Source organism: Vitis riparia, chromosome 18 (genome assembly GCF_004353265.1).
Source record: "Vitis riparia cultivar Riparia Gloire de Montpellier isolate 1030 chromosome 18, EGFV_Vit.rip_1.0, whole genome shotgun sequence".
Taxonomy (NCBI): Eukaryota; Viridiplantae; Streptophyta; class Magnoliopsida; order Vitales; family Vitaceae; genus Vitis; species Vitis riparia.
In genome coordinates this window covers 6668225-6694394 of record NC_048448.1, presented here as the reverse complement: position 1 = coordinate 6694394, position 26170 = coordinate 6668225, and the positions used below count along the sequence as shown (strand labels likewise).

Below are 26170 nucleotides of genomic sequence, written 5' to 3'. Positions count from 1 at the left end.
CTGTGCACATGTTTGATTGCAAAATGGCTTTCAGCCATGGCACGACATCACTCCAAAACACTAGGTAACTGTAACTTGTTGGATCCTGTCTCGTTCAATTTGAAAAGGTAGATCATCCTTTGGATTTTTCAAGCATTTTCCATGCCTTTTACGAAGGGAAAATTTTCTGCCATACATTGAACCAGAAAACAAAAACCCGGAGAGGCTTGGAAGGAAGCCACGTTTGAGGTGGCCCTAGTAAAAGGAGACAAAATCCGTATCATAGGATGACGTTCTCCTCAAACCGCACCATGGTCCTGATTTGAGGACCACCTGGCACCGACGCATGAAATGGTAAAACAAAACAAGCCATCTTTTTTACTCTCCAAGTTCTAACTTCTGACTGCAGCTGAGACAAGAAATTCCTGGTTAGGAAAGGAAAATCATGTTAGGCTTATAGTTCTCGTCAATTTCGGATTGACCCAGATTTTGGATTGCAACATTTACTTCAGAGTTAAAAAGTCTTCAGGAACCACTTTTCTTCACGAGTCAGACTTGGCAGAAAACCTCCACCCTTAACTGAAAAACTCAAAATTCAAGTAGATGACACATATCTTGGTTTTGATTTCAATTAGTGATTTTCAGTACTCGTGGCATAATAGGTTGCTTCTTCTAATTGTCCTTGGTTTTATTAATAATTTTTTTATTCTTTATGTTTTTCTTCGGTCGGAGGATAACTTGAACTTTGATATCATGCATATTAATAAGGCAACTAATCTAATCTTTCCTATGATCTTCGGGATATGAGCATATATCATCGATCCTTTTTTATGTCAATTTTTAAAAAAATCTGATAATGAAAATTAGGCCTTCTTGGCTGCTTGTCATATTTTATGGTCCTAAGTCTTGCTTTGATGGTAAAAAATTAATATAAGGTAGGTGAATGATTATTTAAAATTATAAAAGAAGGCCATAGGTAACGCTGGTCAAGCAAAAATGAAAAGTGGGCGATGGAACAGGAAGCATTGATACTTACACCGATATTTCTCCACAAGCGCGAGGCATGGAGCAGGAAGCTCACCTTCACGGAACCGACTCCCCAACTGCTTCCAAAGAAAGATTAAAAAAAAGAGGGGGTAAGCAGCTGCATTAGGAAAACTGTATAATCAATAATGCGAGCTTCTAGATGATTAGATGAATCCATTCCGGCGGGCGGGAGAGGCAGAAAATCAAGTCAAATTGGGCCAGGCCAATGAGGGGCATGTGGGCCACCACACAGGGCACAAAAGTCAGTTGCTTTAGTCTCCGTTTCTGACTGGTGACTGGATCGGGCTATGGTTTATAGGCTATGGGCGTCCACTAGCATTAACTCGCCACTACCCTTACTGCCCCATTAAAATAATTGAAGAAAGTTATGTTGGCCAACCTCTTTTGTCCTCTCCCCTTACAATAATCAAGACTTTAGAGCACCGGCTTTGTATTTTATTAGACATTTTATGATTAGCGTTTGAATTTGGGGCTTTGCTGTTTTGTCAAATCCTCAATTTACGACCACCTTATCTAAATCCAAATCTTTGTTTGGGTCCGGAAAATAGGAATTTTTTTTTTTAACATTATCCTTTTTTACTTTTATAATTCATATTTGTTTGATAATATTTTAAAATCAATCCTTAAAAAAATATATAGAAATAGCTAGTTTTTAACTTTTTATAATAAAATTATTTTTATAAACTCAAATATAAAAAATAATTTTAGTTATTTATTAAAGGAAGTTATATGTATTTTTTGGAAGAAAATTAGATTTAAGCTCGTGAAAATACCTAAAGCACATAGGTTTTTTCCCAAAAAAAAAAACAAAACAAAAAAGAATTGGGGACTTAGTGGCATGGCTCCACTTTGAAGTCGATCTCTCATCTTTTCGACTTTATGCACAAGGAGTAGATATTGTGTAACATCTCAAATTTATTCTTAAAAAAAATGTTTTAAAAACAATTCTTTAAAAAATAACATTTAATATTTTTTGAATTAAAAAACTTTTTTTTTATGTTTTAAAAAACAAAAAATTATTTTCGAATTTAAACAAAACCTACATTTTTTTTTCTTCTTTTAACTATTCTATAATGAAGTACGGAATTCCCTACAAGTAGTTCATCAACTTTAGAATCTTTGGTAGCCTTTTTTTGAATCCTTTACTCATTTTGTTTGCAAATTTACTAGTCAAACAAATGAAGTGAGTCAGACATGGGACACCCACTCTGAACCCAAATTTGTACTCACATGAGAGCCATCTAATGTTAGAATCCAGTACGTACTAGAAATAATTTAATGAGATTAAAGCTAGATAGTGTTGATTTTGGACACGTCTAGTTGATTTATGAAAGGCTCAGAATCAATCAGATTGGATGAGTAACATCGTGCACAGTGTATGGTAGACGCGTCATTCAGAATTTGTCCTCTACTCTTCCCTTCATTACGGTGATGATGATAATGATGGCATTACTCTTGCAATTATATGAGACATATTGAACATGGATTTCAAAAGCCAAAAGCACAAGGGACAGCAAAATATGAAGAAAAAGTGCCAACCCGCATAACTTTTCTTCTATTAATCCAGCCATCAGATCCAGAAAAGATTCCATTCCAATTTCCATTTCCTCATCTATATATTTATCCTAGTTAAAAGGCCTGCAATGTTAGATTCAGTGAGAAAGCTGAATGAATGAATGATCCCACCTTAGTGGGAAGGTCTGAAAATATTATCTTTGTTTATATTAAACTATTTCGTATAAATCTGTCCTTCTAAAGAGAGACATAATTGCTCATAATCCACTCAAGGATCACTCGAGAAGCTTCATGTTCTGCAGTCTAATAACATCCTACTGGCAGCCATTGACTAGGTCTTGGTCTTTTTTATAGAGTCCCAAAAATTCAAGGCACGTTATATTGTTCATACAAACAATAATAAACAAATCTCTAGTGCAGAATGTGTAACAACTCATAATTGAATGGTCCAAGGCCGATCACCTATCACCCCCACTTTATCAGTATCTCTGACCATTGTAAGTAAATCATTACTGTTTTTCAGACTCAATGTCATAAAATGGTCACATCTTAAATGCTGCTTTGACCCTCCAACCTCTGAATTCCATTAGGATGTTCTTGATTCGGGAATTTACTTTTAGTTTTTACTGCCAGTCTCATTAGCTCATGTTAATGTCAAGAAAGGGCCTTTACAATGATTCATGAAGCAGATCGACTCGTGTAGTGAGGTGTGGCGCAATATGAGCCCATGTAAAAAATGCTGAGAAATTCAAAACATGGATGGAGGTTCAAACCCATCAATTACGGCTTTAGTGGTTCAAAGATTTGGTCATTTGACCACTCACTAATATGTTCTCTTGTATGACTTCATACTCTTTATTATCACCTTCTATCATTTCACCATTTTCTTACATTATCATCTCTAAATCACTCCCACCTGTCACAACTTTTACCGACACTTTCATAAAAAAAATGACCCAGTTATAATGTTGGACTGACACCTATCATCGGACTCATCATTACGTGTATAATTTGATCACATTACCTTTTATCTAACTTGGATCTCACTATGTTGTTTGTATCTTGATTTTTTTTTCTTTTCAGCTACTTTAGTGTCATTTATTTGTAACTTCGATCTCACATATTTGTAAATTTCATCGTACATTTTTAATGCCAAAGATTACAAGTTTGGAACCTGCCAAATCGATACCCTAGAATTTTCCTATGGAAAGAACCCAACTCGGCTTATTTTACCAGAGTGGGTTTTGGCTCAGCCCAAGCATGGCTGCTTTAGATTATTGAACGGGCAGAGTTTGGGCTAATTGCGCCGGCCCACTCTCTCACCGCAATCAGCGCAGTGGCATTAATCCAGTCCGGACAGTCACTGCGATTAAAAAGTTTGAATGAATGGACCGAATTCAAGAAGGCTGGTAGTGGGCCAATGGCAATTACAGGCCCAGTCTCTCTTTGGTCTGTTATCTGTTCACACAATAATGGACTATCGTTAACACCGAACTGAGAGCTTCCAGCCCATCCTGGACCTTCTGGGCCTAAAAAAATAACGTACAATATATATACACATAATTTGAAAATTTTATATATCTCGTTATTACCATTTTGCAAAATAAAACTTTCTAAAAATATATTAAAATTTTAAAATTATGATATTCAAAGAAAATTAAAAAAAAATATTAACATAGGAAAAATGAATTATATCTTAAACGTTATTCACACAAATAATATTAAGATACTAATTTCATACAAAATTGCAAAAAAAAAAAAGAAGGATATGAAAAAGGAAATAAGATAAGTATGAAAAAGTGATAAGTTTTAAGCATTGCTTAAATATCTCATTAAAATATTTAATTCAAAAATATTCGAATATTCAAATCTTCATATCAGATTTTCACATCTTCAATAAAAAATAAGCTCTCATGCCCTAATCGTATTTGTACAAAAGAGAAGTTTTCTGCCCTCGTGCCCTCATGCCCTCATGCCCTCATGCCTCATAATAATTTTAATTATAATTATCGACAAATTAATTAATTGTCATTTGAATACATTTTCTATTTTTTAATTTTTAAAAACAAAGACTATTAGTAACTTCCACAATTTTCCTATAAAAGTCAAAAAGTATGAATTTATTTGTTAAAAATTATTTTAAAATCTAAGATATTAAAATTATTTTTAAGGAATGAGGAATGAAAATTAATATTTTATTTTCATTTATATTCTGGGAATGAATTTAGTAATTCTAATTTTATATTTAGATACTCTAGACTGCCTGCAACTGAAAACATGAAGACTGGGTGGGCAAGCAATTGGTCCCTCAAATTCTTGCCAATCTTCCGTGGCGTTCATTTGAAGAAAATCTACAGCCTATCGCACTCCCATGAGTCTTGGAAACATGCACAAAATCAATTCATAATAAACAGCTAAGAACCTCTTCCCCTGTCTTGGAGCTACACGTTTACATCCCACCTCATGAAACCAACCCAGGTTCAAAAGTCTATGTACAGGCTGATGAAGATCCAATGAAGAGTGATCCACTGCACCTCCCTGGCAGCTCACGTTGGACGGCAATATTTGGGACATGGTGGGTGTGGTATCACCCATGAGATCACCCTCATCGTCAATACAAGGCGTGGAGGAATGGGGATGGTGCTATTCTTATTCTAGTATTTTCTTATGGTGTGAGCTGACCAGTACTTTTAACATGACACTATAATGTGGAAAGCTGCTTGCCTGCGCTAAGCCATCAACATCATTTCCCTTGTTACAAATGTAGGCATTTCCTTATTTCTGTGTCCTACGTGAAACAGAAGTTGGCGTCATCCCCATATCAAAAGTGCAGTGCGTGCCCGGATTCTATATATAGGTTTTATGTCCATGTGGCCCTTGCTGGACCATTTGTCGGTTGGAGGCTCCACTGTGGCCACACACACAGTCGATGTGGAGCAGTGTGGAGTCGTCCACCGGAAGAAGAAAATAGTATTTGCCGTTTAGGAAAGTGAACTGGAGCGGCGGCGGCGGCCTGATAAATGGAATGTTGCCATGATTTCAATAATGCAATTAGGTACCCCCTCTGCCACATATTGAGACTAAAGCGACATTAAAGTCGTAGTGGGTATACTTGTAGGAGAAGTATGTGCACTAAAAGCTTTTACACCGCCCCTAAAGAAAGATGCATTTGAAAACTTTGGGGGATAGCATAAAGGTGCGTTAATTGGAAAATAAGGATGAATTAAGAAAATCTAAAAAAAAAAAGGCTTCATGAAAATTATATTTTAAAACAAATAATCTCTAAATTATGCATTAGAATAGTAATTTAGACATATTTCTAAAACTAAAAGCTAATCTCCAACCAATTTACGAATTTACTGTAACCGTCTACAAGATAAGCTAACAAACACACTTGATTAGACTTGAGGTATGCAATTATCACATCACTCATGATCACTTTAACTTCTACATCAAACATATCACTAAGATACTAATATTTATTGTTTTTGTCAAAGTAATAATATTAATAACTAAAAATATCATTGTAATTAACAAGCTTTTACATCAAACATATATAATTACATTGTTTTTACTTAAAAATAACAAAGTCACATAATGTACTTTTTAAAAACATTATTTATTAAAAATAAAACAATTTTAATAATTTAAATTTTTAATTAAACAAAAATGTACTTTTTTTTTTACATATTTAATAAAAAACATTAGTTTTTTTTTCTATTTATGACAATTGTGAATTTATATTAAAAAATTTAATGCAAAACACTTTTTTAATTTTAATTTTACCTACCTTAATATATTGCTTTTAAAATTAAATAATCTTAAATAATGATTATTACCAATTTTTTGTTGAATGAAGTTAAAGTTATGTTAATATTTTTTATATTACTTTTCTATTTTAATTTTAAAGAAAACAAAATTAATATTATTTTTATATTATTTTTTTGTTTTTTGTTTTTATTTTGAAGAAAACAAAAACACATGTGGATAGCGTTTTTTTATTTTTATTTTTAAAAAATTTAGGTTTAATATTCTATAAAAGAATTTAAAAATAAAATATAAAAAATGAGATCCATAATATGAAAATTATAAATAAAAAAATATTATCTATCTATATATATATTTGAAATCCATATTATTTAAAATATTAGTATTTAATTAATTATTTATTAGTTTATTAATTATTATAGGTGAATATATATTTATATTAAAAACTAATTTTATTTTAATGTATTAATTACACATAATGTTAAATAAAAATTTAATAAAGATAATAAAAAGAATAATGAATAAATGATTTGTAATTTTAAAAAATAAAATTTGTTTTTTTAATTAAGTAAAATTTCAAAAATAGAAAGAAAAAAAAGAAGAAAGAATTATTTTCAAAAATGAAAATCAAAATTTAGAAATGGAAAGGGCTAGGATCGACTTCGAAAGGAAAACAATAGGAAAGGAAGGAGGGTGGGAAACAACATGCACAAAATTGAAAATTGTTCTTCTAGATTATTTTTTCAATACGTACTCTCCATCAAACCCTTTTTTTTAGATTATTAATTCATCCATATTTGGGAAGGATGGATGAGCTCAAACAGGAGAAATGAAACGGAGAATGTAGGATTTGATTAGACCATCGGGTGTTGGCAGTTGAAGCGTACCACTCCAGGACAGGGCGCAATATATCTCACCAAAGATTGCCCTGACTGGCAGATGGAAATTTCAAGTTTGGTCAAGAGCCCAATTTCCCACTTTTGATAAGTCTTATCATTTCCCATAAAACAAGGGGTTCCCAGGTCTCTGTTGGATATACGGTTGTTGGACTCTTCGTAAATTCGTAAAGTGGCGAGGGGAAAGCGCTAGCTATCTGGACCCCCCACTTTCACAGCCCAGCCTGACACTATGCCTCTCTGAAACCGCCACCTTGCTTGCTCTCTCCTCTCACCGCCTTCTCCTTTTCCCCTTCCCTTCCCCCGCAAGGCCGCAACTCGCCCTATACAATAGATGGCGGTCCCTGGGGGGCATCGGCAGCGAGGCAGGCCTCGAGCTCTGATCGGGGAACCAGTCCGACCCAGGGTTCCACTGAGGCGGTTGCTGAGAGTGGCATCGGTGGCCTGTGGAATACAGTTTGGTTGGGCTCTGCAGCTCTCCCTTCTCACGCCCTACGTGCAAGAGCTCGGAATTCCTCACGCCTGGTCCAGTATCATATGGCTTTGCGGTCCCCTCTCGGGTCTGCTGGTCCAGCCCCTCGTCGGACACCTCAGTGATCGCTGTAACAGCCGCTTTGGCCGCCGGAGGCCTTTCATCGTCGCCGGAGCTACGTCGATTGTCGTCGCCGTTCTGATAATCGGATTCTCGGCTGACATCGGGGGTTTGCTTGGTGACGGTGCCGACCGGAGGCCGAGGGCGGTGGCTACCTTTGTGGTAGGGTTTTGGTTATTGGATGTGGCTAATAACGTGACTCAAGGACCTTGTAGAGCTCTGCTAGCAGATCTGACCGGTAATGCATTCCTGTTTTTCATCGGCTGAATTTATGACTTCATTATTTCTGCTTACCAATTAACCATGAAAACCTAATTAAGATCTGATGTGCAAAACGAAACCCTGCTTAACCTTGGGCGCATCCATTTATTCTTTATCCATTCCAAATCAAAATTCGACCTTTTATTTTTAGCATCTTTTAAGGAAAGAGCCATGGGTGATGGTAGTTTATTTTATTTTATTTATATTTGAAGGATAATTATCAATCTATCACCAGGTACTCGGACACCATGATGCCATCTCTTTTTTAGTTCAGTGGACAATAATGTCCCCATGAAATTGGGTATATTAAATTGGCCCCCTGTATTTTATTTATTTATTTTTTCTTGTTAATATGCAGAGACCACTATTAAGGCTTTTGAAATTCCCTTGCTAAGAGCTTAACACTATTACAGTCACAGATCTTTGTGCTGCTAGTTGCCCCATTAGACCTACGCCGCAAAAGCTGATATCATTGGAGTTTTATTTCAAATAAGGGTGTACTAGGTTTTTTTTTTTTTTTTGATAAATTACTGAAACAAGTCTTTTTTTTCTATTGAAACAGAATTTTGGTGATGATGGGGTTTTGGACATTTTTGTATGTGATACTGTCAGCAAACTCAAGCTTAGGTTAGTTTAACTTCCCTATAATCTTGACATAATTGTTCTATTTGGAAGGAATTAGTGTTATTCTTCCTCTCTTTAGGTCCTCTCTGCTTGTTGAGAATTCTTCTCACCTTTAGGCACTGCCTTCTAAGGATAAGGCTTCTCTCTGGTTGAGTCTGTTAAACTACCAATTATATATTTTCTCTGCTGAAATGAAAGAGAATGGGGATTTTGTCAGGTTAGAATTAAAGATGATCAATATTCATTAACTGATGGTTTCATTTAGTTGATTGATCATACTGAAATATTAATGTCATATGTCAATCACTTAGCTTTGATCGTTGATTAATATCTTTGGATGGCAAAAAAAAAACCTTTGAGAATGCTTCAGTGGGTTCTAAACTATTGATCGAGGAATGTCAAACTGGTATTGTTTTTAGATGTTGACCTAAAGAGATTTTATTGGATTCTCAATTAGATTAGACGGGGCTCTAATTTGATGTGACTATGCCATTTAAGGTTTTGATGTGATTATGACTTATAATGGTAGCTTTGTATATGGCCTACCCTGCCTATGTACTTCAGTGTGCATTCAAATAGGGATCTTAATATATTTATTTTGCTTCTTATCCAAAATAAAAAACGACTCATATGGCAGCACTAGTGATAGTAGTAGGGTTGATTTGTGGGATTTTGATGTACTGTTGATTTTAATTCTGTATTGTGAAAATTTATGATAGGGAAGGAGGTAGTTATGTTGTGATATGGTGGTTGTTTTGGGGTAGACAAATGAGTGATTAAAAGTCAGAGATGGAACTTATTTCCTATAGCTAATTATATTACTTAACTATTGGTTTGGGTTTTTTTTATCCTTATCATCCTTAGCAAAGTTATGGGGATGTGGATATTGGGAAAATTCTTATCTTTGTGTCTAACAAAGATACCATGGCCGTTGCAATTGTGGGGTTGTATCCAATCAAATTGAACCAAAAAGAAAAATTAGTGGTATTTGAGCTTACACAGGCAATGGTTTCCTGAATACAAAAGTGTAGAAGTATGGTTTTTCTAAATGATGATCATTAATACTATTACAATAGTTTTGAGATTATTGTGTTATTGTCTAGTCTTTTGGATATGTAGATGCTTTTCTCTATATTGTGGTATTTATAAATAGTTGAAATCAAGTTTTATTATAATTTCTTTTTCAAATGTTACCAAATTATCTGCCACCTCTAAAGTCATTGTTGCTTCCAAAAAGCTAGTGATATACATGATTGTGCATCAAGTTGCAAATTATTATTATAAATGTTTTCCATATCAATATGATTTTTAAGAGCATCCTCTAATTGAGGTCCCTTCCTTTAAGAGGACCCTGCATCTTTCCTACTCAAGATCCTTCTCTCCATCATGGAAGAAGCTCCCATGACACATGGTAGACACTTCCAACACTATTTTAAGGAAGCTAGTGCTCTTGCACAAAGCTTTGCTTGGTAAATGGATTTGGAGGTTTGCTTGTGATAAAGATAATCTTTGGAAACAAGTGATAATGGCGAAATACGGGCAAGAAGGTCATGGTTGGAGAACTAAGAGGGCTTATGGGGCGTTCGGAGTAGGGGTGTGGAAGGAAATTTTGAAAGAAACTGATTGGTGTTGGGATAACATGGTGTTCATGGCTGGGAAGGGAAGCAAAATCAGTTTTTGGACTGATGTTTGGTGCATTGGTACAGCGCTGTCCCAAACTTTCCCTCATCTATCTGCTATGGCTTCCCATAGGAATGCTACTCTGGAGGAGATGTGGGATCAGAATTTCGGTCAAGGGGGTTGGAATCTGAGGGATTTTAATGATTGAGAGTTGGATATGATAGGGGATTTGCTCTATGCTCTGAGGGGTTGCAAGCCCTCTATGGAGGAAGATTCAGTCTGTTGGAAGGGAGGAAGAAATGGAAAGTTTAGGGTCAAAGAAGTGTACAGATTGTTGGCCAATCCCAATGATATTGTAGTTCTGTCAAGTTGCATTTGAGTGGCTACAGTTCCAACCAAGGTTGCATTCTTTGCTTGGGAGGCTACGTGGGGGAGGGTGCTCACTCTTGATAGGCTCCAGAAAAGAGGATGACAGCTTCCTAATTATTTTTATCTGTGTGGGTGTGAAGAAGAAACTGTAAATCATATACTTATTCACTGTATAGTGGTTAGAGTTTTGTGGAATATTATCCTTGGGTTATTAGGTGTGCAGTGGGTCTTTCCAGAAACTGTAAAGGAGGTTTTAACTATCTGGAGGGGCCCTTTTGTGGGGAAGAAAATGAAAAAGATATGGAAATCCATACCGTTGTGTATTTTTTGGACGGTTTGGAAGGAGAGAAATAGACTAGCTTTTAGGAGGGGAGTTTTAGATTTTCAAAAGCTTAAGAATTCTTTTGTCTGTAATTTATGGCGCTAGGCTAGATTGTATATTGGAGAGGCACGTCTATCCCTTATAGGGTTCTTGGAGTGGTTAGCATCCAATTAAGGGGTGGTGAGGCTCTATTGGTTTTCTTTTTGTTTTGAGAGGTGCTAGTTGCTTTGTATACCCCCTATATGCTTTGTAGCTTCTCGCCTCTGTTTTAATACAATTTGCTTTACTTATCAAAAAAAAAAAAAGTATCTCTGTTGTTGTACTATGTTTTTCTAATTCATCTTTGGAAATCAGGATGACTATGATAAAAAAGGTTGAATATTTTATATTCAAAATGAATGAATTTGCATGATATTAAGCCTTCTCTATGAAGTGAGAGGCTATTGTTCTTCTTTAACGCTATGAAGTGAGAGGCTCTGGGGGAAATGAAGACATTGGTGGAAAGGGGCTCCTCTAAATAGTCAAGTAGGCTTTAATTACTACCTCAGGCTCTTGTAGGTTAATTTGTACTGTCAGATAGGTTTGAGAGGCTTGTTTCTTGGATGAACGTCACCTTTAACAGGGCTCCATGATCTACTGATGAAGGGGCTGATTTTTAGGTGAGTAGGTAGGAGTTCAGTAGGCATTTTACCCTCCATGTGTCTAGCTTTTAAACAGGTTTTGCATTTTTGTATTCTGGTCTTTCCCTTTTTTGTAGTTTCCTTTGGTGAAGAAGTTCTTATTCTTGAAGTTTGCTTGATCTCTTTCCACAGAAATAAAGGGAAAGAAAGAAAAGAAAAAAATATGTATTCTCGTTTGTCAAATCAGGCTTTTGTTATTGATTGCATTTGTTGAAGTTAACTGATGTTTATATTTTTTTATTTCCAAGACTATTTTGGTGTTGTAAATTATTGCAATTTGTATAGCCAGGTAAATTTTATTTATTTATTGGGTGAAATAGATCCAGAAATCCATCATCAGCGTATTATTTTTGGACAGTATTTGTTTGCAGAGATTACTCTCTGTACATACCTTATTATTTAGTTTTCCCAGCATATAGTTGCTAAATGCTTGTCACTGAGCTCAGTTAATGGGTGATTTATTTAGGAACAAGCGCCAGTTTATCGATTCATGTATTAATTTATAAATCTAAACAGACAAATAAATCACAGGACCCAGCACTGTGCATAGTCATTATTTCCATAAAGCAGAACATCAGGAGATATAGCACTGTGTAAGGTCATAGATCTGTAGCAAAGATGACAGCGTGGGCAAAGCTTTAATTTTGTTCTTCTCTGTTCTCTTGGCTTGATTAGTTGAAATTAATTATGCATCTATTTTATTTCTCTCTTTTATCAAACACCAGTTAGGCCAAATGCTGACACTTTATTGTGCACATGCTCTTTATGGGAGCAACAAACTTACAAAAATCAGCAATATATTGACAATTGTCTTCCGGTGCTTTTCTTTCATGTTAGAAAAGGATCATCGAAGGACAAGAGTGGCCAACGCATATTTCTCACTATTCATTGCTGTCGGCAATGTCCTTGGCTTTGCTACCGGATCCTACAGTGGTTGGTTCAGGATTTTCTGGTTCACGAGCACCTCTTCATGTAATGCTGATTGTGCCAATCTTAAGTCTGCCTTTTTACTAGACATTATTTTTATTGCTATCACCACATATATAAGCATAACAGCAGCCCAGGAATTGCCTCTAAGTTCCAGCAGTCGATCCACTCACATTTCAGAAGAAATGGCAGAGTCAACCCATGCTCAAGAAGCTTTTCTTTGGGAACTATTTGGGACTCTTAGATATCTCTCAGGGTCTATTTGGATAATCCTGTTTGTAACTGCTTTGACTTGGATTGGATGGTTTCCTTTTCTTCTTTTTGATACTGATTGGATGGGTCGAGAAATTTATGGTGGCAAACCAAATGAAGGGCAGAATTATAATACTGGAGTTAGAATGGGTGCATTCGGTCTGATGTTGAATTCAGTTGTTCTTGGAATAACTTCAGTGCTCATGGAGAAGCTCTGCAGGAAGTGGGGGGCTGGTTTTGTTTGGGGGCTATCAAATATTCTCATGTCTCTTTGCTTTCTATTAATGCTCATACTTTCTGCTGTGGTGAAACATATGGATTTTCTAGGCCATGATCTACCCCCAAGTGGTGTTGTGATTGCTGCACTGATTGTTTTTTCAATCCTTGGTATTCCATTGGCAGTAAGTTTATCCATTCTCCTTCAGAAAGGAATGAAAATATCTCTTATTCATTTGTTAGGCTGCTCCTTTTTTTATTTATTTATCAGATAGGCTCCTCCTAATATTATCTCAGTTATCTATTTGTCTATCAAAAAATACAAATAAAAAATTCAGGTTTGATAACACTATGGTTTCCCATGGTGTTTACATTAACAAATTTAACTGGCCTAGGCTCACAAGACCACCATTGACTTGATATCCAAGGTGATCCTCTTATCTGAAACCACTGATTGTATCATTCCCTAAATATTTAGTACTCTTCCTTTTGGGAAGTCAAGAAAAATATGAATTTCTAAGGGAAAAAAAAAGGGTTTCTAGGCTGAATAATGGTGATAACCATTTCCACCCATCATCTAATAGTGTCAATCCAAAATACATTGTGGCTTGACCTTACTGTACAAAAGTCCAATAGAGTTGGTAGTGCAGATGTCCTGATCCATTGATTCCTTCAGTGGTTTTCTGTTGCTCACTGATTAACATTATCTAAAATATATTGCAGATCACATATAGTGTTCCATATGCCTTGATATCCACACGAATTGAGTCCCTGGGACTAGGTCAAGGTGGGTACTTTTAAATTACATTAGCCATAAATTAATCTTTTGTTAATCTTTGTGGTATGGCTGTATGACTGCTTGTGTTGATGCTTGAACCTTTCAGGGTTATCAATGGGTGTTCTGAATTTGGCAATTGTAATTCCCCAGGTATGAGTCTTACATTCTCTTTTGTATCAAGGAGAAAATTTATTGATGTTTTTCTTTTTCCCTTTTTCTTGGGTGTGGATTACTAGCTAATAAGGCATTGTAAACCTTAGAACCTACATCCGCCTTCTTCTTGTTAAGTACCTTCAATATATTTCCTCTGTAATCGCCTAATCCATAAAAAGGAGGGGGGAAAAAAGACGCTAAAAAGGTACCAACTTATTTGTCTCAGAAATAATGACAATTTTTTAGAAGTTAATGGTTAATAACTTGATAGCAATCCAAGTGCTTTAGTGTATTAGTAGTGAACATGAATAAATCAACTTCAGTTTCGTTAACTTGCATCTTAAAAGGGAGCATTCAACCAGGACTTCAAGGATACATCCTTAAAAGTCATGTGGCACATGCACATCAATTAGCAGGTTGGGTTCTTTGATCATGTGTAGGATGCACGGGAAGATGGACCTCATGTATTAGTTATATATTTTAGAATAACATGCTAGAGGAGACGGAGCCCATGTATGTAAGTAATCATGCACAAGTAATATTACTACTACTACTACTACTACTACTACTACTACTAATAATAATAATAATAACAACCACCCTGCATCATACCCAATACAAGTTTTCGTAAAATAATAATAATAATAATAATAATAATAATACCCAATATGAGTTTTCATAAAATCATAGTGTCTCATGTTCAACAAATGAGCCCCCATCTAAAGAAGTGTTTGCAGCAATTTCTTTTAGCTCCCTCTGAATTTTTTATTCCCTCAAAAGGTCCTATGACACTTTCTAGATTCACCTTATTGAGCAAAGGTTATGGTGAAAGGACAAACAATGGCTATTGGTGCCTGTTGTATACATCTGCATCATACCCAATACGAGTTTTCATAAAATCATAGTGTTTCTCATATTCAACAAATGAGCTCCCATCTAAAGAAGTGTTTGCAGCAATTTCTTTTAGCTCCCTCTGAATTTTTTATTCCCTCAAAGGTCCTATGACACTTTCTAGATTCACCTTATTGAGCAAAGGTTGTGGTGAAAGGACAAACAATGGCTATTGGTGCCTGTTGTATACATCTGCATCATACCCAATACGAGTTTTCATAAAATCATAGTGTGTCTCATATTCAACAAATGAGCTCCCATCTAAAGAAGTGTTTGCAGCAATTTCTTTTAGCTCCCTCTGAATTTTTTATTCCCTCAAAGGTCCTATGACACTTTCTAGATTCACCTTATCGAGCAAAGGTTGTGGTGAAAGGACAAACAATGGCTATTGGTGCCTACTGTATACATTATGCGTACTTTGGTTCACCCTTTGCTTATGCACTATATATTCATTTTGGCCTAGGAAAAAAAAAAGGGTGAAAGAACAAACAATTGGAATTTCATTCAATGGAATATTTCTTCTTCAATACATCTACAAAACCATTAATTTTCCTTTTACTTCGAATTTGTGCATGTTAGCACACTCTTGCAAAAAAAATAAAATCACTTATTATTTGTCTAGCAGCATTTTTTCTAAGCATTTTTCTTGAATGCATTAGGGAAAAAATGGAGAGGTAGGAAAAACATAAAAATGGTCTGTGGCCCTTCAACCAGTGCATTATTGTGCGTTCTAAATTTATGGTTTTCTTTGGCACCCTGTTAAAAATGCATTAAATCTGGACATGAAATCATGTTTGGAAAATTTCTAAATCGAAGGACAGTATCCTTCCAAGAGATATTTCAGTGTTGTTTTTTATCATGGGAAAGTGGATTATCTGTTAGTTTGTTGAATAAATTTCTGAACCTTTCGTCATGCTGTTGTGTTCCATGTTGTTGAGCTTATTTATCAATTTATTTTTCCGCAATAAACACATTGAATGAGCTCCATAATGCCACATGTATACATGATAAAAATCTTGTGAATCTTTTCATGCTTTTATTCACTTGTGTGATGATCGATCCTTTGTGTTTGAGAACAGGTTATTGTGTCCCTAGGAAGTGGACCATGGGATCAACTTTTTGGTGGTGGCAACTCGCCATCCTTGGCTGTGGCGGCAGTTGCAGCATTTGCCAGTGGACTTGTAGCCATCTTGGCTATTCCTCGATCTAGTGCTGATAAATCCAGGGTCCACACATGAGGTATTATATTGTACCAATTTTTGCATTTCTATTTGTCAATATGGGTGTTAAAATGTTAACAAGTACCAAGAATTTGTAAATAGATATTGCTATTTCCATTGATGTTAATAAAGTTGATTCCTCCAGAGTTTTCTTTGTCTAATGATGATTATAGTGATGTGATTTGATGTGATTATTATTACTACTATTGTTACTGTTATTCTTACTGCTGTGCTACTACTACCATTGTTGTTATTTTATTTATCATATCTACTATTATTGTTGCCTAAAATATGTATATATATCAAATCTACTACTATTATTGTTGCTATCTTATAGATCAAATCTTTTTTGGCTAAACGGATTACCTTTTAGCTGTGCAACAGCTCAATTACTAAATATACAACCCATATGTGGAAACATAGGCAGGTTTTTTTGTAGCAAGAAGCAGTAGCAGTAGCAGTAACCTCAACAACCTCAATAGTAGTGTGAGTATGAACAGTAAAACTTTTTCAGAGAATTTATTTTATTTTTTATTTTTTGTAAAAAGGAAAGAATGATAGATTCCATGTAGAAGATTGAGAATCAATCTGAGCTGAAGGCATGGGGCCTCCACTTAGAATGCAGATGGCCATAACTAAACAACGATGGAAAAGCAAGCTACCCTGGAAGGCAATTATGCAAAGGAAACCCAAAATATTGTGTGAAACAAGTTATCTTGAGTCAGTGGAGAATTTCTTTGATGAAAAACATCCGCATCCTCTAGAAATGTTGCTTTATTGTTAAATCTCCATAGAAAAGCAGCCTGGCCTGCAGATTCCAGGGTTACTCTTACCAACCAAGATAAATCAATGGTGATTAGGATATATTCCTCATGAAAACACCATTTTTGTGTGAAGTTGATTTCCAATATGAGGGTGCAATCACGATGTCATGGAATCTCATGCAGTTTGTGTGGAATTGGTGAATGAATATGGTGAATTGTGCTTGGTGCCGAATAATTAATATGTGACTTCTGCTGATTGAAACCCTGATTATGCGCTGGATTTTTTCAAAAGTATGATTGATTTTTATGGAGGGTTCCATGATCATTGTTCTTTTTTCTCTTTTCTTGCTTGCATCTGAACCTTGGAATAAATTCCTGTGTTCATTGCACTTATCAGTATCTATGAAAGTCTGTCTTGCCTTCAACGGCCCCCATGCAATGCCTGCCAGTGAGGCCTCAGAAACATTTGAATGTCTCTTCTGTACCATTTTTGTTTGAGCTTCTACAATTATAAAATCATGGACAGGCTACAAACCCTAGTGGCCAATCCCATTTTACACAGCGAAAACTAGCATATTAACATTGTTGTCACGAGTCATTTTGTCTTATTGAAAGCTGCATCATAAATGCTGCATGTGCATGCATAATAATACTCTTTGCATGCATGTATGCATGTGTGTGTACTGTGTATTCCACAGAAATCTAAATCTAGGATGCGATGACATGCAAAAGAGAGGAGTCATGCCCTTTCCTCGCCTGCAAGCTTGTCCAAACAGTCATGGCAATGATTTGTTCTCCCAAAATTTAAACATGAATCTTTTTCTCTCACAGAGAATCTGTGGATATGTCATATGTGCCATTTCCTGGAGACCTATAGAGCATAGGTTTCCCCTCTCTCCCCATTTTTTATTCTTTTGTTAAGTGTTGGATCCTTGTAGATAGTCACTATTGCAGAGGCATTATCTTCATCGAAATTTAAAAATAAAATAAAAAAGAAGTCACTTGCACGTGGAACTTGCATTTTTTTATTCAACAAAGGATGTCATATTTGCGGGACCAGATTGAAAAGGAATTTAGAAAACACTTGTGATTTTAGAGTAATAGTTGAAAATTTTTATATTATAAATAAGTAGAGAAAATTGGTTTTCATATTTGAATTGCTAGATAAAAAATTTGTTCTTAAAATCAATTAAGATTCTTAAAAATTGTTCTGAAAATGTTGCCAAATACACCCTATATTTTCTGATAAAAATGAAATATCATCCATCTTTGATCTTTTTAATTCGTCCAGTTCCTTTGCTGTAAACCGGACGCATCCGGCCTGGGTGAACCTCACCGCCTCGCTACGAGGATGAGAAATGGGAAGTGCAGTTTTTCAAAATTATCATTTCAAAAAAAAAAAAAAAAAAAGGAAAAGAAAAGAGAAGGAACCTCTTGTTTACATGATAGCTATAAACGAAGAATATGGAAAGAGATGGGAATGTGATTTTTGAGTGTATTATTCTTTGGAGTTGGTAGTGTTGCATGACACATAGCTCTCATCTACAGAAACCAACTGAGCTGGAGCCTGGAGACACATGGAATCTGACACGGGGGGTGGGGGAAAATAATTTGTTATATAGGGAAACTATTAAAAATGTTGAAGCAGGGAGGGGAGGGCGGTGACAAATGGGAAGAAAATAAAAATAGCTGGGGAGTGGAGGGTTTGGGTTGGGTCATGCATAGAGAGCATGATAGGGCTGCTGCTTCTGTTGCCTGAGAGACACAGGCAATGAGACAAAGGCCCCCACCCCTAGTCATAGAGAGACACACACACACTCATCCTGAAGCCTTGTTGTGAGAAAAGGGATACAAATTAAACGGTTGCAATTGGAGCACGTAGTTGTCTCTGTGTCTCCTTTCAACCATCTGCCTCTTCTCCATGCAGCCATCTACTGTCATCCCCATTACCGCCTTTGTGGTCCCATCCCTGATACTACACCTCTCCCCTCCTCCCTCCCAACATTACCCACCAAAGATAAATCCTTCCTTTTTTTTTTTTTCTCTCTTTTTTTCAGGGCAAAAATATTAATAATAATAAAATCACGAGATTTGACACTTAGGCCACTACAAAGGATCCACTCAAATAAATAAATAAACCCACTTCCCTGCTCATATTGTTATGCCCAACACATAGATGATTTGATGCCCAATCATAAATGGGACAGATTTTATGCCCCATTTCAAAGTGTCAAAGCTTGGTCGTTTCTTAAGCCACCAACTCCACTCCATTAATTGGGTGCTTGAGGGAGGATCTAAATATTGGGGCCCTGTGTGATTATCAGGACCTAAGACAGCCCATATTAAGGCCCACTCCATGAAAGGATGGTGAAAACCAGAGTAAAAATGACAAAAAGTGATTAGACCATAATGTTAAAGGATCTTAATAAATCCCATAATGGACTTCAAATTAGAGCCATCCTTTTATTCAACTTCACAATTAAAGGAGGGGAACTCCACCAGAAAGAAAGTTGTATCATGAAATTTGGCCATGATGCTCCGAATAAGTGAAGGAGAGAGAGGCAAAGACAGATAGGGATGGGGACGGGGACCTAAAACACAGTTTTCCACAATCAAATTGAGCAAGTAGCAAAGCTTTTGGGTATCAAAATCCGTTGCAGACTCCGACTGGGTTTCATCACATGGGTTGTGCGGGAATGGAACATGCACGGCTGCCTTAGAACATGCCAACATTTGCATTGTCCACAAAGTCTTTGGCCCATTTAAAATATGCCAATATGCCCCGTCATATCACAACTAGATAGACAATCCTTCCACTCGGCATTCCAAGATAACCCTTTAGTCTTTTCTTTTTCCATTTTTTTTTTCTCTAGGTAGAAAAAAAACCACTCTCCACCGCCATGTGGCTTAAAAAACCATCTCTTCCGCGACACCTAAGCCGAAAAGGTTAAATTAAACTAGAGCAACCCCAACCCCCACCCCCCTCCACCACCATAAGCTACATGCCAAAAAGAACACCCACTCTATTCATTAAACCAATTTGTGTGGATAAAAACCAGTTTGGCGGTTAAATACCAATATCTATAGCTATCATCTATCTGGGATTTCACCATCCTTTTTATGAGATAAGATCACTTTGTAGTGGGATGACCCTGGGCTCACCCAAGACCTTAAGAAGGAGAATCGAAAATGAAGAAAACAATCGCAGAGATAAAAAAGAGGGGTCTAAAAGGATTAGGGGTGGTCTGGCCCCCCAACATTCAAGCAATAGCCGCTTTTTCACAGCAGTGGGAACCCAGCAGTGGGTCCCAATCCTCCTCACTATATATACACCCATACTCTCAATCCCTCTTCCCCATTCGAAACCCAAAACACTAACAAAGCGCACTACCACAAACAGGGTCTCTTTGTTTCTTCTTCCCTTCTTATTAACCAGCTCTCCCTCATTTGTTTTAACATCTCTCGCCTACTTTTCTTCCCACACAAAGTTAGATATGTGTAACCCCAAGCCCTCTTCTCCATCCTCATTCCTTTCTCCTATGAAAGCCCATTTCATGAGTCTCAACAAAACCATGGATCTTCACACTGATGATGAAGAAGAACAGCAACTCCATAGGTGGCCAACTCCTTCCGAGGTAAAAAAGAAAAAAGAAAAGATGGAAAGAGGAGGAAAAAAAAAGAGAGAGAGAGAGTAGATAACATCAAACAACCACCATTCGCATGAACACGACTAAAGTTTACTGATAGATATGCAATGAGTTTTAAGACAGTAATATTATGTTCAACAAACTCTCATGTACTGCATGTGCTCACTTTGTTTGCATTCAGGCCCTGGAAGAAATCAAAGCCATAGGCAAAATCTCTGGCCCAACTGCTGTCACTGGTCTACTCTTATATTCAAGGGCAATGATCTCCATGCTTTTCCTGGGCTATCTAGGTGAGCTTGAGCTTGCGGGTGGGTCACTCTCCATCGGCTTCGCAAACATCACCGGCTACTCTGTCATCTCTGGGCTGGCCATGGGAATGGAACCCATTTGTGGACAAGCTTATGGCGCAAAGCAATGGAAGCTTCTTGGCTTAACTTTGCAAAGGACAGTGCTTCTCCTCCTCTCCACCTCCATCCCCATCTCCTTCATGTGGCTCAACATGAAGAGAATCCTCTCCTGGTGCGGACAAGATGAAGAAATCTCATCCATGGCTCATACTTTTATTATTTTTTCTATTCCAGATCTCTTCTTCCTTTCAATACTCCACCCGCTTCGGATATATCTCAGGACTCAAAGCATCACATTACCGTTGACTTACTGCTCAGCCATCTCTGTTCTACTCCACGTCCCGCTGAATTTCCTTCTAGTAGTCCACTTTAAGTTGGGTATTGCAGGAGTGGCCATAGCCATGGTATGGACTAACCTCAATCTCTTCCTCTTACTGATTTCCTTTATATTCTTCTCCGGGGTATACAAGGGCTCATGGGTTGCCCCCAGCATAGACTGCCTCCGCGGGTGGTCGTCTTTACTTGCGCTTGCCGTGCCAACTTGTATCTCAGTTTGCCTCGAGTGGTGGTGGTATGAATTCATGATAATGTTGTGTGGACTTTTAGCCAATCCAAAAGCAACCATTGCTTCAATGGGAATCCTAATCCAAACAACCTCTCTAGTCTATGTCTTCCCATCGGCTCTAAGCCTTGGAGTTTCCACTAGAGTTGGGAACGAGCTGGGTGCCAACCGGCCAGCCAAAGCCCGCATTTGCATGATTGTTTCTCTCTTTTGCGCAGTGGCTTTGGGCCTTGCAGCCATGTTGTTCACGACTTTAATGAGGCACCAATGGGGCCGGTTTTTTACGAACGATGCGGAAGTCCTAGAGCTCACTGCCGTGGCATTACCCATAGCCGGCCTATGTGAGCTGGGGAACTGCCCACAAACTACTGGTTGTGGCGTTTTGAGAGGAAGTGCAAGGCCTACTGAAGGAGCAAACATCAATTTGGGGTCCTTTTACTTGGTGGGCATGCCAGTTGCTATCATCATGGGGTTTGTTGCCAAAATGGGGTTTGCCGGCCTCTGGCTGGGCTTGCTTGCAGCACAGACCTCTTGTGCCTTTCTTATGCTTTACGTGCTCTGTCGAACAGATTGGGTGGTTCAAGTTAAGAGAGCCAGGGACCTTACTCAAACTTCTTCAACTCTTGCTATTCCTTCCTTACCAGTATCATCAGCTTCTGCTTCTGCTTCAGATTCCATCACTAGAGGCCCCAAAAGGACTGATCTTGAGGAGGTCTTGTGCATCACTGATGATTTTGTTAAGTCAGCTTCACTTGAAACAGACCCTCTCATACCTCCTCGCATTGTACATTAATCAGAGAGTTTATCCCCCCATTTTTTTTCTCCAATTGAAGAGCTGTTATGGACATCATTCATTAAAATTCCACTGGCAGTGGTACTACTGTCAACTGTGGAAGAGAGTTTTCCCCCCACTTCGCTACCTCCACCTTTTTTTCCGTTTTTTCTTTTCTTCTTTTTTATTTTGATTTTGATTTTTTACATTTTCTCCTTTAACATCATGTTGTCTGTATAATATTGTCGAATAGAATATATAATAAATACTAATATTAGTTCCCCATACTGGCATTGAAGAGAGGGAGTGGAAAAGAGAGAAAAATGTTAAGCTGTCGGTTGTTTAAGAGGCGTGGGAGAAAGGATCTGCCTAACTTTTTTGTTGTTCCCTTCTATAAAAGGCTACAACATGGACTGCCTAAAATGGAAAATTAGCATAATACCTCATGAACTCTGCCAAACCACCGTCCATCTCCATTCATTCATTCATTATTATTTTGCACTTCTTTTCCAACCCTTTGCTTTGTTCCTTCTCTCTTTTTTTTTTTTTTAAATTCTACATCTAAGGCAGCCTTCTCCTTAAAAGGAAACTGTGCCAGCCTTTTTTCCTTTGCAGTGGGTTTATATTTACTAAGAAATGCTGTTTTACCAGTGATAAATGGCAGATAGATTACTAATTAAAGGTGCCCACAAAGCTTAAGTTTAATTTGTCCTCCAACCAAGTACACTAGGTTATATCATGAAAGGATAATAACATGTTGGAAAGTAAATGTGCCCACAAAGCTTCTAGCTAACAAAAAACAAATTGAAACCTTAACACACAGAAAAAAGAGAGACAGAGAGAGAGAGAGAGGGCCTGTGTACAAACAAAGCAGTAAAGAATAAAAATAATTGGTAGTGTAGAGAGAAGTATCTGTTGAAGAGGGTCTTGATGGGTGTGGGGGTCCCCTGCTTCTAACTGAAGAAACAAAATCCAGCTATTATTGCTTCTGTCTACTTCTCAGATGACAAAAATGAGAGCAGTGCCTCTGCCCAGCAGTTTCCCAGCCCCCCACCCCACCTCTCTTTCACCCCATGGCTCCACCACCCCCCTGCCTCCATCACACATCAAACCCAAACACCACCCACCACCCCATGACCCACCCTCCCTCCCAAGACATATCGGGTTTTTGAGTAAAATTTCTGTATTGACATCACTGTTTTGACAATATGATTCTCCAAAATATGCACAAATATTCCTGAATCATGCAATCAAATATTTTGTAAGATCACAGTCCTGACAATCATACTGTTGGTACATGGGCGTTTATACCAATCAAGTGCTTTCAATGACAATAACTTTGATATTACCCATGGCCCTGAATACGAACCTATACACGTGAACACACCCACATTAGAGAGAAAGAACAACATGAGGTCCACGTCATTTGCTGTCTTTGAATGATACACCTAAGGCCATTTCATTTTCCTTTTTCTTCTTTCCCTTTAATTTATTCTCGGCTACTGCTATAAACCGCCTCTCGCCTCACATTCCCTTATCTCCTTTTTATCACTTCATTTATATATATTTCCACCCCTATTTACCCATCTTAGTATTTTTCCAGATTCATATGCTTGTGGTCAAGGACCTGTCTTCACATTATGTGGAATAGCTATGGAATTTTCTAGGTTTTTCTCAACTCACGCCTTTATCTCATTCCCATTCCCATTCCCATTCCCATTCTCTCATCTATTCTATATATATATATATATATATATACCCACGATAGAAATGAAATCCAAGCAATTTGATGATGGAGTATTTATCCTTACCTCTGAGGATGAAGAAGATATTTCATGGGATGAAACATAAATATGGATGAAATAATTGCAAAAAAAAGGAGGTTGGGTAGCACTAAAGGCACTGCAAAAGGTGGTACGCTGTGTATAGAAGCCAAAAAAAAGAAATGATCAGAAGTTGCAAAGTCACGTTGTCAACACTGTAGATCTTGGGGACAGTTGTCATAAGTGGAGTCCACCAATGCAAATTAATGATCAATAATACTAAGAAGATACAGCCATGGATGCTTCTGCTTGGAAACATTCCATCAAAGGACAGTGTATATCACATTTTGTGTACTAGTGAGCTAAGAGTTGAGGATATGTGATGGGCATCATGCAGATTAAACCTTGTGTAATAAATAGGAGAGAGAGTTGAACGTTGAATCTCTGTTTCCTGCTGCTTACACTGATTGTTCTTCCTCCATCACAGTGGTACTCAACTGCTCAAACTGCTGAATTCTGATGCCCCCAGTTCTGGATAAATGTGGCACTGCCAGTGTCCCACCATACAGGACAATTCTTCTCCTTCCCAATTACTCTTGTACCTTTTCTTCCCCACCCCCTTTTTTTTAAAAAAAAACCTTTCTCTTTTTCTTTAATGGGTCATGCATTATAAAGTGTTATTTTGCTTTCCTGCACATCTGGTTGAAAGAGGTTCCTTGTAATACAATCATGCTAGAAATTCCTAAAGTAATTCATATTTTCTTTCTAAGCACCACCCCGATTTTTTTATTTTTAACATTAGTTGATACTTGCCGTAGAGAAATTCTTACATTTATTAAAAAATAAAATAAAATACAATACAGAATCACATATAGCCTCTCCCTCTCTTCTGTGACATGAGAAGAAAGGAGGAAGATGATGTTCCCCATATATCGAGGAGACAGAAGAGAAAAGGAAGACGTGTACTGAAGACAGAGCATTGCTGGGTGTCCCATAATTTGAAAAGAGACTTTTTCACTAAATTTTACATATTTACGTGAGCGACCATGGTACTTTTATTTGTGCTGTTTCTATTTTCCATGGAGTGAGGTGAAGTCAGAATCTACAAACTTTGATTTCCCATAAATAGTCAAAATATGCAAAGATCGTGGTTTCCCAGAAATGAGAAATCCATTGAAAATGGCATTCATTCTTCTCAAGGGAGCTTCCATATTGGATATATCAATCAAAAACATCGTTGTCCAGCTGGAAATTGGAATCGAATAACCAAAGGCCGCGTGTCTCTACAAACGAATTTTTATCTTATATTCTATTAGTGGCGTCGAAAACTTGACACGTCTGGCATCTGTAACAAGACTTTTCTCAACTCGGTACTCCAATGGCATCCTTTAGTTTCCCACAAAAACTAATTTAATAGACTAAAGAATAAAGAAGAGGAAGAAAAAATGAGACCGTCCAATCGGTGGATTGATGCACCAAAGAATTCGAGAAAAGGTGACCGAAAAGCAGCGCAACAAAGATGAAAAAGACCCTTAAAAAAGCTCCTTAGGAGTTGTATGTTGTAATTGTTTAAGGCTCATGCCAGAGACACAACCTAAAACTGGCAATGGTATTTGTGCTCCTTTTCCAGTAGATGTCTTTTCAAGTGTCACCCATTTCTTCAAAGGATGTGTAAGTGGCCCTTATCCCTCTCGCCCAAAGCCAGAAAATATGAAAAAGCAAATCAAAGAAACCCTCCTAGTTGAGTGCATGAAGGCTTTGGCCACTACATGCTTACCATAACTAGTGCGAGGACCTTCCCCTCTAGGAAACAAACCCGTGTCAAACCCAACTCATACCGATTCCCCTACTTGCCGAAAGGCATGCTTTTAAGGCTCAAAAACTCAAAAAAGGGGGTATGACATGGATCCACCCCCTCTCTTCCCCAAAGATTAAACTTGATGGATGCCCCTCACCAGCCCAAAGCTTCATCTATAGCCTGAAAATTATTGTCGACCTACTCGCATAGTGTGCCAGGGATGGATAATTGTCCCCAGACATCTCTACCTCGTAGATGCATGCATGTTTTCTAATTCTTTTCCGCCCAATGCATCTTTCCAGGTCAAGTCATGATCTAGGGATGATGGTTGTAGACTTTTTTTTTTCATGTGTCGCATATGGAACGGGTGTGGTCTACTGCCAGTGAGCCTCTCCGAAGAAGCCGCT

At 37.3% G+C, this 26170-nt stretch overlaps 2 protein-coding genes across 2 annotated transcripts; both read left to right on the top strand.

Moving 5' to 3' along the window:
• Positions 1-7313: 7313 nt before the first annotated feature.
• LOC117906947 (sucrose transport protein SUC4) lies at positions 7314-16271 on the top strand. Its single transcript, XM_034820243.1, has 5 exons — positions 7314-8035; positions 12511-13253; positions 13792-13855; positions 13953-13996; positions 15970-16271. The coding sequence occupies exons 1-5, from the start codon at positions 7540-7542 to the stop codon at positions 16126-16128; spliced, it is 1506 nt and encodes a 501-aa protein (XP_034676134.1). The 5' UTR covers positions 7314-7539; the 3' UTR covers positions 16129-16271.
• Positions 16272-20159: 3888 nt separating this feature from the next.
• Positions 20160-22505, top strand: LOC117906335 (protein DETOXIFICATION 48). The gene is made up of 2 exons (XM_034819322.1): positions 20160-20509; positions 20703-22505. The coding sequence occupies exons 1-2, from the start codon at positions 20369-20371 to the stop codon at positions 22221-22223; spliced, it is 1662 nt and encodes a 553-aa protein (XP_034675213.1). The 5' UTR covers positions 20160-20368; the 3' UTR covers positions 22224-22505.
• The last annotated feature ends 3665 nt before the right edge of the window (positions 22506-26170 follow it).